Raw genomic sequence first — 12,944 nt, forward strand, 5'->3', positions numbered from 1 at the left:
TCAAAGTGTGGTCCAGGGTCCCTCTGGCTTCCTTGAGCGGGTTCCAAATGGACCCTTACAGGTCTGTAACTCTCAGAGTTATGGGGGTCCTCGAAATAAAAAATAGATAGAACAAAAATCAGTTTGATTTGTGGTGGAAAAAGCACTCAAATGTTTTACTTAAGTAAGTCCGGAATTCAAAATGTATTTGAGTAAAAGTACAAAAGTATTGGTATCAAAATGTACTTGAAGTACCAAAAGTAAACAGTGCAAACATTTTGAAAATAGCAGATCTATAAGCTCACAACGCGTCGCGATGCGACGCGTTGTGAGCTTATAGATCGACTATTTTCAAATAGCCAAGGTATAAAATAGGTCTAAAGTGGTTAATGTATGTTAATGTATGTTTTATAATATAATAATTGACAATTGCAAAGTAACTAGTAACTAAAGTTTTTCTAATAATTGTAGTGGAGTAAAAGTACAACATTTGCCTCTGAGATGTAGTGGAGTAGAAGTGAAAGTACTGGAAAAATGGAAATACTCCAGTAAAGTAAAAACTGTACTTAAGCACAGTACTTGAGTAGATGTACTTAGTTACTTTAAACCACTGCGTTTGAGAACCACTGAACTAGAGTTAACCGGAGAGAAGAGCACATACTGTCTAAACAGACAGCGACATCACTGTGTTCTGTGTCTGCTGCCTTCAGAATGGACTGCAGTGTTTTTGGACACTGTTTCCTCCTCACGTATGTGGTTCCATCACAATGTGACCGTCCCCCCAGACTATGGGATGCACTTTTTTCCCCCCAACTCCTGTTAATGAGGCAGCGCCCCGTCCGTCCTTCCGTCCATCCATTCATGCACGCCATTCACAGCAACACATAGTGAAGGGTGTCGGTTGCTGAACCAGGAACTGCTTCCTGGGTGGACGAGGTGGCTATTAACCCATTGAGACCTGGAACGCATCTGTGTCACTTTAGATTTCTTTGGCTATTCAGGTGCAGCGCTATGAGCTTGTACATCTGCTATTTTTGAAAAATCTGGAACTTTTTTTTTTTTTTTTTCAAAAAACTGTTAGGATTTAGAAAACATTTTTAAGAATTGCCTCTAGGAGGTCCTCAGAGGGCCGTCAAATCTTTGTGTGATAGGATGTTTTCTTCTTTTTTTTACCACCATTTTACCACCATTAACCACTTGAACCCTAGCATCCCTATTCTTGGGGAAACATTCTCAACACAAATGTAACCATTACATTTGTACACTCTCTGCGTTAGAAATGGATAAATTAACACGGACGATTTTACTGTGCACCGTTTAATATTAATGGCTGTTGCTGAACTGACTGGAGTGGTTCAAGTGATTCTTCCCCCTGTGTATTTACATTGGGTTAATGGCCCGTTTATATGGCGACTGGATGGAGAGGAGATCCAGAAGGCTTCTCAGCCCCCACACAAACGTCCTGAGGGAACTTAAAAAGTGTAAAAAGAAGAAAATTAAATAGAATAATATAAAAACTCTGATTTAGCTGTGCACTGCCAATGATGCACTGGATTTTCATTGCGCTTCATAAAAAATGAAACGCCCAAAGAATTAATATGTGGTTAGGGTTGGTAATATTAGGCTAAAAAGCGTGGCTGGTGGGTTCCCAGGTTGTTGGAAAAGAAAGTAGATAAAAAATGTAATAAAAAAAACTCCAGGGACCACACAGTCCATGGTCTGAGCAGCATGTTTTGTTTTTTTCATCTCCATCTAGTCAACAATTCAGGGGTGGAATTTCATGGCTTTTCACGGTTTTGATGGGTTAAAGTTGGTTAAACTGATGTTGGTGCTATACCAGAACCACTGAATGCGGGCCATCTGAGTTCACAGTCTGTGTGTCCTTAGAAATGCCTCCAGCACAGTGACTGTCTGTGAGAATGTGGCAGGTGAACAGATAACAGCCATCAGTGTGCAACCTGCTGATTACCTGCTCTCACAATAGGGCTGTAGGCAATTAACCAAACGATATTTAGAACCAATAACTGTCTTAATCTTGCTCAATTTCTTATTTTTCTACATATATCAACAAATCAACATGAAAAAAAAAACTGAATAGTTTTTTTTAACTTAATTGATTAGTCTGATTAACCACTTAAAGGGGAAAACCCCACAGTTTTCTTACCTTTTGTATGATGTTTTGACATCCTAGATGAGTGGTACAGTAGAAAATGTCATAACCCCATCCCGGGTCCGCCACAGCTAAAAACGTGTGCCTATGGTCCTTGTGCTAAATCGTTTGTTTTTTGGTGAGATCTGGCGTTCATAGTGACAGAACACTGTGCAACGTGATTGTCTTGAATGTGCTCCACTGGAGGTCTCACTAGACGAGATTTCGAAACGAGATTTCGAATCTCGTCTAGCGAGACTAGGACCATAGGCGCGTGTTTTTAGCCGTGGCAGACCCGGGATGGAGTTATGACATTTTTCTACTGTACCATTCATCCTAGGATATCATAACATCATAGAAAAGGTAATAAAACCGTGGGGCAAAATGCCCCTTTAACCCTGTACTATATAGAACTCTTGTCAAAAGTGTCACATCAAACCAGGTTGAGAGATCAAACTCTGTCAAACACCATCAAAGCGTCCAGGGTGTGATGTAATGTGAAGTAATGTGTTACTGTGGCTCTGCATCCTTGACAAACGAAGCGCAGCTGCTCTTGGAACGTTCGCTAACGGCTTAGATGCATCAGATATCTGAGCAACATTATTATCGTTGCTGTCGGGCAGAAACTCGTATTTAAATTTGTTTTTATCTTTCATAAATCAATGTCCTACTACTTCATCATACAAGAGTAGTGAAAATATTTTTAACCCATTAAAACCGGGAAAGTATCTGTCATTTTACTACTGTACTTGAGTTAGTTACCTTACACCACTGTCCCCATGAGAGAGCACATTTATACCGCTCAATCAAGAGGTCATCCCTGATGGCTGTGGGAGATACTGCACTTATGAGCTTGAGGCAGGGCTACTAGTCAACCAGTAGGTGTCGTACTTGACATCAGGGTCTAACATTTCTCAATGGTAGGGAGACCACTGCAGAATTTCTACTATTTACAACTAGACATTTACATGTTTTGGTGGCATATTATTCCAAAATGTGTCATTTAAAGCTTTCTTTGGCTATTTTTGAAAAACTATTGTGAAAAAGTGTGCAAATCTTTGAATAATTATACAAATTTTTAGCTCAAATCTTTGCTTTTTAGGGTCCCTGGAACAAAATATTTTCAGATGGGGGTTTTGAGTACCACTGATATTATAGCAACGTAGGTTTTTTCAAAAAACTGTTACTTCTAACTATTTAGAAGACATTTTTAGAATCCCCAGAAGCAAAGATATGAGTTAAAATGCTCGCTTTAAAAGATTTGCACACATTTTCACGTTTTTTCAAAAAATAACAGGTGTACAAGCTCGTAGCTTGTAGACCTGCTTGTAGCTTGTAGCCCTGAGCTTGTATATCTTCTATTTTTGAATAGCAAAAAAGACATCAGTTGGTTAGACAGAAGCATGAGAGTGCAGGCCTCTGTGAAAGAGACGTTTTCAACCAGCGTCTTCTCATTTTCATCGCCAGAGAAGCGCCCTGTTCCTTCACATGGACGACACACACACACACACACACACACACACACACACACACACACACACACACACACACACACACACACACACACACACACACACACACACACACACACACACACACACACACACACACACACACACATACACACACACATAGCCACGTCACATACTGTACTGTATTTTCTTTATTTTTTATTTTAGTTGAATGCAAATAATGTCCTGGCACACAACACAACACACCATATACTCTGAGGAGAGGAGGAGAAGGAGGAGGAGGAGGAGGAGGGTGGGAGAAGGAGAAGGGGGGGAAAAAAGAAAAGAGAGAAGGCGACCACATATAAGAAAATCCATGGGAGAAAAGTATGCCTTTATCTTTTAATAAACCGTAAAGCCAGGAGGCAACATGAAATTACGGCATAATAGCAGAGGAGAGCCTTCTGAAGAGTTAATTGCCTTAATTATAGCAGTGCGGAGAGAGGGAAAGGAGAGCGGGAGGAGCAGAGAAAGAGAGAGAGAGAGAGAGGGAGAAAGGAGGGCGGCAGAGGAGACCAAAGTAGGAAAAAGCAAAAATACAGAAGAGATGCAGGAAAGGACACAGTTAAAAAGACTCGGTGTTCATTTAACTCTGGGATTGTACACCATTTTGTACAATCCCAGAGTTAAATTAACATTGGAGATTTGACAGTGTAGGACTAGTGAGTGCTTGCTGGAGAAGGTGCACGTCGCAGGTGTGTAATCCAGGTGTGTGTGTGTGTGGGTGTGACAGTGCAAAGTAGTGCACGTTTCTCCGTTTTTAACACATGGTTATTTGTGACTTTGTGTATACCCGGTTGCTGAGACACACACACACACACATACAGTATACAGCGCACACGGCCACATGTTTAAGAACGCATGTGCATGAAGGGATGGGATGATGGAAGGTTGGTAAGGGGAGAAGGGTGGTGGAGGATTTACTGGAGATGCTGATTTTGTGATGTGTATTTCATATTTTGTGAAAAATCAATACAAATTGAATGAAAAAAAAACGCACATGCATCCGAAATGAATAAGACATCGCCAAAGCAGCGCCCGCGTGATTGATGCCTTTTGAGCGAGCGGGCACCGCAGTCGTTTTGGGGGGGGGGGAGCTCTGTCTTCTTTTCTTTTTTTTTTCCAGACGAGTGAAATTTCCTCTCCCCTCAAATCTTACAAGCTGGCAGGCTTTCTTAGGGACACTAAACATAGCTTTCGTTTTCCTGTGTCCTCTCAGTGTCTAGACTGGGTCCTCTGTGCTTTGCCTGCTGTGGTTTTCTGTCCACTCAGGAAGATTGCAGCCTCATTCTCATGCCTCCCAAGCCAGCGTGGGGGGGGGGGGGGGGGGGGGGGTTCGTACAGCCAGAAGTGTTGCGCAGCACCTGCTCTCTCTCCCCACCAGACCAGCGTTTCTCAAACTTTTTCATGTCATCCCCCAATTTAATATACATTTAGCCGCGGACACCCATCTGCACATGTTTTGTGCCAGGGACCCCCAGAAGAGGAAGATTTGCGTAAAAAGAAAAACAATCTAAATATATGGAAACTGACATTTAGAACTATTAACTGACTTAATCTTGCTCATGTAGGTTTCATTTGACAATGAAGAAGCAAGTTTAAATATTCAGCTAAATTGATAAGTCTGATTAACCACTTAACCCTGTATTATACTTCGTTGTATGGCTATTTTTTGCATGGCGGCGTGTAAAGTAGCCGATCTACAAGCTCAGGCTGCATCGCGTCATGATGTATTGTGAGCTTGCAGATCTCGTATTTTGAAATCTCAGTTTGAAATAATCGCAATATTTATTTGAAATGGTATCGCCCAGCCCTGCTAGAGAAGACACACGTTTTCACCTTCAAACCACTTTGGTCCAGGATTTTAGATGGGAGGGGAATTGACGCACAATTTCAATCATTTGTAACCACAGTCGCTGTTTATTATTGTTTATACTTAGTGTGTGTGTGTGTGTGTGTGTGTGGGGCAGTAGTGGGTGTGTTCTTGAGATCCTCGGTCCTGCTTTGATGCTGGAGCAGAACGAACTCCCTTGAAAACCATTCGAAATGGATCAAACTTATCCGGATTCAAAGTTTGCAGCGTTCGTCATTTTGAAAAGTTTTATCACGGAGAGGAGGGGGCTGAATGTGAGAGCCGAGAAACTGAATCGGCACATTTTATTTATTCATGTATTTATTCATTTATTTTTTCTCCTCTTCGACCGTGTCACATTGTCGACAAAAGTCCTGACAAGACGTTAAAGAGTGAAATAAGTCCCAGCGCTCACGATTTAAGTCTCCTGTCGTTTTTATATTCCCTTCCTTTGGTGTCCAAGGTTTTTTGGGGGTTGGGAGGGGAGGGAAGGAGGGTGGGGGGGGGGAAAGGTGCATCACATTTTTTAAGACAGCCAATTTGCCTGTGGATACATTTTTGTTGTCGTCAGGCAAGTCCCTGCACTGCTGAGCGCCGCCTGCCCGAGTGGAGATTCTTTTAGCAGGGAGATCTCTTTCTTCTCTCAAAGCGTCTTACCAAGGGCTATTAATTATTAACCGGGGAGAGCTAACATCAAAGGTGCAGACTTGCGCTGAATTAAACGGGGGTCTAAGAAGCCTGGCAGTGTGCAGCCGAGAGAACTGGGTGAGAGGGAAAATGCAGAGCGATGCCTTTTATACTCGCGGGGGGGGAAATAGCGGATCTACAAGCTCACGGCACGGCCGCGTGGTGACGCTTTGTGAGCTCTGTAGATCGGCTTATTCTAAGGCACGCGACACAGCCATCCGAGAAAGTATAAATCAGCAATTCCACCTCCTTTTTGCTTTGGAACTTCCAAGTACGAGAGAGAGAGAGGGAGGGAGAGAGAGATGTTAGCTTATGTAGAGCGGGCTGGACGAAAGGGAAGTTGAAAGCTCTCTTATTAATGATGCATGGCTGTTTAATATTTCAGTGGCTGATAAGGCTTTTATTCACAATTGTAAAAGATTCAATCAGCTTTTCCATGTTATATACGGTAGGCTTTGCTGAGCTTTGCGAGCTCTGACATCCTGTCACCGGCATGTGGGACCTTTTTTGATGGGTTTCCTGTGTGACGCTGTTCATGCGTTTAATCGCCATTTGCGCTTAATCCACATCTGCACTCATGATTGAACCTGAAGATGGTGTGTCAGTGCTGTGATAATCAGGCCCTCTTACAGTATGAGAGAACTTTGCTGTGTGTGAGCTCTCGTTGCAATGCCAGTAGGGAGTGCAACAGTTAAACCAAGTAATCCATATCATGGATTATAAAAACATTATTGAGGATTTCTTAACCCATTAAGACCTGAGGCCGATTAAAACATTTTTTTTTCTAAATCCTAATGCTTAAAAAAATATACGTATTCAAAGATTTGCACACATTTTCACATTTTTTCAAAAATAGCAGATCTACAAGCTCATAGCGTGGCACTCGGTGCCGCGCTATGAGCTTGTAGATCTGCTATTTTTGAGTAGCCAAAGAAATCAAAAAATGACACAGACGTGTTCCCGGTCTTAATGGGTTAAACTAATAGATTTTGTAATTGATCCCTATTTTTGGCATGTCATTATAGGTGAAAATATTTGTATTGTTTTTGGTGAAAATAGCCAATCTACAAGCTCTCAACGCGTTGCGTTGCGACATGTTATGAGCAAACAAATACAAAAACAAACACTGCACAGTAACATCCTGCGTGTTCATCTACGCGTCCATTTGGTCCCATTCTCAGACTCGAAATAAAACCGTGTACACACAGGCAAGAGATGTTCAAAAGCACCTCTTCCAGGTCCTCCTTTAGTACAGTAGATCAACAGAAGTCCTGCATGTTGGAAAGCAGCAGTCTTTTGACAGAGAGAGGGAAACTCAAAAAGCTACTTTGACCATTCTTTATAATTAGAGGACGACTGCTATAGATTAAGCACTGAGACAGGGACACACAGCACACTTCTTCCCATTCACTCCTGGAGCAACCAACAAAAAAAAAAGACGCAGTCAAAACAGGCACGCAAAGTGTTTTCCAGGAAAATTGCTCAATGCAAAAATACAGAGTGCCACTCCGGAATACGCCGATGAGTGGTTGCGAAAAGCGCAGCTGTGCCTCCCCCACACATACCACCTATCTCTCTCTCTCTCTCTCTCTCTCTCTCTCCGTCTCTATCTCTCTCTGTCGCTCTCTCTCTCCCCTGCTAAGTGCCTGTTGACTAGAGCTGTGACACTTTCCAGCCACTCAGAAACAGAGTCACCAGCACTGTACATTGTCACTTTGATGTCCCCCCCCCCCGCCCCCCCCCTCCTTCCTTTCCTTCCTTCTGGTCATGAAGAGCGTTGGCAAGGGCCCAAGGGCACTTGATAATACCAGGATATGATCCCAGCCGCGCTCTTTTACATCATGTAGTGCAGACATCAAAACGTTTCGTCTAAATAGGGCACCGTGAATCAAGGCAGGCAGAGAATGGGGTTGTCGGGGAAAGGCAAGAGAGCCGAGATAAAGATTTGAACCTTTTTTTTTTTTCTTCTCTCCTTCTCCTCTCCCGATGAGGGGAAGCGAATTTGGATTCTGCGAGGAGTTGATACTCCGTCTTCTGCCGATTCAAGCACTTCCTTTTATCTCTTGCCTTTAAGCAGAAGCCATATGCTTAATTTATACCGGTACCAAAAAAAAAAGGGAAAAAAAGCAGATCTACAAGCTCTCGGATCAGCTATATTCGGCGCGCAAAACCGTCGCCCCGACGAAGCATTAATCAGGCTTTTCGAAAAAAAAAACTTCTGTACCGCAACTTTCTCTCTCGTCTCTGTAGATGAAAGAAGCCTAAGATTTATTAATACATGCATTTTTTTGAGAAAAAAAACGTTTTTGGAGTTGAAAATCTTTGTTGATAAACTTTCAGAGAACTTTACAGAGTGGAATTCAATTCAAATTCTGCACAGCGTGATCACTCAAGTTCATGTGTGTGTGTGTGTATGTGTATGGGGGGGAGTGGGGAGGTGTTTGCATTAGCTCTTAGTACAGCACAAGCTATTACAGAAATATAACTGTTGTGTGTGTGTGTGTGTGTGTGTGCTATCATGCTATTAGTGTAATGTGAGGCAGATGTACGCTGCAGTGACATCATACACTAGCTAGGAGCAGCAGAGATGGAACACATGTGTGCTCATCATCCACCCAGCCTTATCAATGGCCCCTCTCCAGGCCCTGGCGGAAAATAACTAAGCACACTTTAACCCTCAGTTGTACTTAACTTGCGTCACAGGTGTCGTGCCCAGTAAATAGCAGATCTACAAGCTCACAACGCGTCACAAACGTGATGCGTTGTGAGCTTGTAGATCTGCTATTTACGGCGTGCAACACCAGCGTGCAACTACAGGATAAGTGTAAATCAGGCTTTGGTTGAGCATTAACAATTTCCATTACTTCTACGTGTTACTTTGCAGATTTAGATTATTAATGCAACCACAATATAACCACTCAATACTTTTACTTTGGTACTTTTGAGTATTATTTTGATGCCAATGCTTTTGTACTTTTGCTCAAATTTGAATAGGACATTTACTTGTAACAGAGTATTTTTATGTTTAAGTGGTATTGCTACTTTTACTTAAGTACAAAAAAAATAAGAGTGCTTCTTCCACCACCTCTCTCTCTCTCTTTCTGTCTCTCTCTCTCATTTTCAACTTGCTCCATTCAGGCACAGTCACATAACTCCCTCTAGTGGTTCTTGCATTTTGAACGTGGGAAGCAAACTGTGTGTGTGTGTGTGTGTGTGTGTGTGTGTGTGTGTGTGTGTGTGTGTGTGTGTGTCTAATATCATGCACATACCTGCTGCTATGTAGGTTCATGCCCCTTATGGTGTAACCTCATGAACATAGTGTACCAGCTGGATTATGCTATGTGTCTATATATGTAGATATCTAAAGAATTTTTCTTGTTTTTTTTGTATGTTTTTCTTTCTCTACCGTTGGCTATCCTTTGTCTCCCCCCCCTCTTCTTTTCTTTTCTCTTCCTAAAAAACAACAAAAACGACGGAGCTTGCACAAAAGAAAACCGAATATCACCCACTTCTTCTACAACCCGTAAACCTGTTTCTGATCGTGTGTGTTGTGTGTGTTGCAGGCGAAGAGAGCGGTGCAGAGGGGCGCGACGGCCGTCATCTTCGACGTGTCGGAGAACCCGGACGCCATCGACCAGGTCAGTGCACACACACACACACACACACACACACACACACACACACACACACACACACACACACACACACACACACACACACACACCTCAACATGCACTCTGTAAAAGTCCTGAGTGTTATCTCAGTATAACACTGAGAGAGTGCAAATGGAACGGGTCCATTTGGTTCCATTTGTACAATGAACCTAGTATCAAACACATGCTATCTTTATTATAGATAGCCATGTGTTGATACTAGGTTCAATGTTTACGTATCCTAGTGTTTTTGAGGCCATACACGGTTCTCTCTGTACTCTAATGTGATCGTTTACCTTGTTTATTGACTAGAATTCAATAAACACTTGTCAGTCGCTCTGGTTAGGACTAAGAGTGTCTGCTAAATGCCTAAATTGTCGATTGTAAGTGCGTCCTGGCCATTTCGCCTGGTTGTGTGTGTGTGCACTACATACAAACCATAATCGTTCTATCTTTAGTGCCGGCCCCAAAAAACCTTGCGGGTCGAGGCGGCTTGTTCAGCCATTATGGAGGTTTATGTATCTCCCTTGTATTAAAAAAAAGCCCTGATTTATAAGTTGTTGCGCGCCTGTATAAATCAAGCATAAGAGCAGGGTGCTGTGCCATGAGAGATTGAAAATGGATATGCGAGTTAGGCTTTCACTAGACCGTGACCGTGCTCTGTTGAGCTCATAATTGCACAGGTAGTGAGTGCTAACGCGCATTACCTCATCCTCCCAGACCAGGAATGATCCATACGCACACACACGCACACACACTGCACACGCACACACACACACACACACACACACACACATTTAAGTGCAGTCACACACATACTGTATACAGAAACGTAATGCAAACAAATACATATTCTACCTTACTCTCTCCTTCTTTGCACACACACACACACACACACACACACACACACACACACACACACACACACACACACACACACACACACACACACACACACACACACACACACACAAATACACGCTCTTTCTTTCAGTGTTTCGGCTGCTTTTGTCTTTGTTGTTAGAGGTATAATACGCGAGTTGCTCGTCTGAGCGGCTTTGTCACAAGAATTCTCCTGTGGTATTCATCCTCACCACGTACACCAGGCCTGGACTTGTAGCGATTTTCTTCCTCTCTCCTCTCCTCTCCTCTCCTCTCCTCTCCTCTCCTCTCCTCTCCTCTTCTTATTTGCCGCTGGGTCGTAAAGCGCGTAGCTGACAGATAAAAGGCATTGCACAGGGACCACATGAAAGCCTGTGCCGGGGCGGCTGTGTTAAATTCCCCCGAGAGGCTTTTCCAGTCGGAGCAGCCCGATCCGCACAGACAAGGACCCACGAGGCTGAGGGCTGGTGGGGTGGGGGGTGGGGCGTGGGGGGGTGTGACAGTTAAAGGTTTGGAGGGGGACGGGAGATCTGGGAGAATTAAGGGGGCTACATGCTTACCGTCCGATCCCGTGTCCACACTAGTTGGGATAGAGTACTGTAGGTTATAAGTGACGTCAATAAGAACAATAAGACTTCGGTCTCAAAACTTTTGGTGGTCGGTCCTGCACACCTAGATCAGTGGCAAGGTCAAGGATCCCCAAATTGATATGTATTTGGCTGGGCCCCGAAGTGACGCGCTGTGAGCTTGTAGATCTGCCATTTTTGAATAGCCAACATATAAATGGATAAAGTGGTTAAAATGATTGTGATGCCATATTAACTACTTTGGCTGGGGACCCCCTCAAGGACCCCCACTTTGGAGATAAATGACGTCAATAAGGGCCGGTCTCAACACTTTTGGTGGTGGCTCTGTTCGGGCGGGTTGGCACAGCTGCGATTCATTCGATCAGATTACTGAGTGGGCGGGGTTTCGCTTGCTGGGGTGTTGTTTTGTAACCGGTTGGGTCGGGTGGTTTAACATGCCTCGGACACATCCCGCTTATTAGCAGGAGCGGAGCCCGTTTGACCGTCTTGCGTTCTTGCAACCCCCCCATTGTACGGCGTACGTACAGAGACCGGCACATAGATAGAGGTGCACGCTTAGTGTTTTCCTCCCACCGTTATTTTTATATCTTGGCGGCAGCTTTCGCCGAATACCGCGGCGGCGGCACAGGCAGCTTAGCCGCGTTCCCCCCCCTCTGTCCGATAGGGAAGGGCGCCGCGTGACGGTATGAGACTAGGACGATCAAAAACGTTCTCTCAACGTCTATACTTTAATGCCAGAGCATATTTCATCCCGGGGAACATGACGACAGCCCGAGAAATAGAAATATATAGAGCATCCCCGCTATGTCCCTTGGGCTTTTCAAATTACAGATTCCGACTGCTGAGCGGGAGAGACTTTAGAGAACACAGAGAGAGGAGGAATGCTTGATTTATACTCGACCATGTTGTGCACCGAAAATAGAAGATCTGCAACCTCGCGGTGCGTAGCGCCGCGCCGCGTCGTGAGATCTTGTAGATCTTGTGTTTTCAATGTGCGACACCGGCCCACAACTAAGTTATAAATCACCCCTAAGGAGCGTGTCAACTGGCTCCCAAGCTGCAACATACTATTCATTGACTATATTTTCTTTAGCTCTCTTTGACGGAGAGCGACCGCAGTTTCCATGTCTCCATCCTATATACAGTAGGCACGCAGCGGTGGAAGACGTACTCACAAGTAAAAGTATTAATACAACAATGTAGAAATACTTTCACGATATTTTCCTACACTTCACATCCATAGTGGGGAGGGGGGGGGCTACATTATGTCTGTTTTCTAATGTTCCTTCCTTTTTTTGTAATATAAAAAAATAAATGCATATACTGTATCGTTTAACCACTTCAGCATTACATCATACTTTGACACATACACGGCGACGGGCAAATGTAGTGAAAATAGCAGATCGACAAGCTTGTTGATCGGCTTTTCGCTTGTCAATTGAAACTAATTGGCCTGTAATGATATGGCCCAAAAATAAGGATCGATCAGTAATGGATTATTTTATTAAATCTGCGATTTATCAATTGATTTGTTTTTAACAATCGATTAACCCATTAAGACCGGGAAAGCATCTGTCATTGTAGATTTTAACCACTTTAACCATTATCTTATACTTTGGCTATTCAAAAATAGCAGATCTACAA

The 12,944-nt window shown here is 43.4% G+C and overlaps 1 protein-coding gene across 1 annotated transcript in view; it reads left to right on the forward strand.

Moving 5' to 3' along the window:
• Nucleotides 1–12,944, forward strand: part of znrf3 (zinc and ring finger 3) — a 109,554-nt gene that overhangs the window by 86,650 nt on the left and 9,960 nt on the right. The window contains exon 3 of the mRNA XM_084056138.1: nt 9,742–9,816. Within this exon, the coding sequence (XP_083912264.1) occupies nt 9,742–9,816 (75 nt within the window). The remainder of the gene's footprint in view (nt 1–9,741; nt 9,817–12,944) is intronic.

This window comes from Gymnoscopelus microlampas, assembly GCF_963454915.1.
Source record: "Gymnoscopelus microlampas genome assembly, chromosome: 4".
In the NCBI taxonomy this organism is placed as follows: domain Eukaryota; kingdom Metazoa; phylum Chordata; class Actinopteri; order Myctophiformes; family Myctophidae; genus Gymnoscopelus; species Gymnoscopelus microlampas.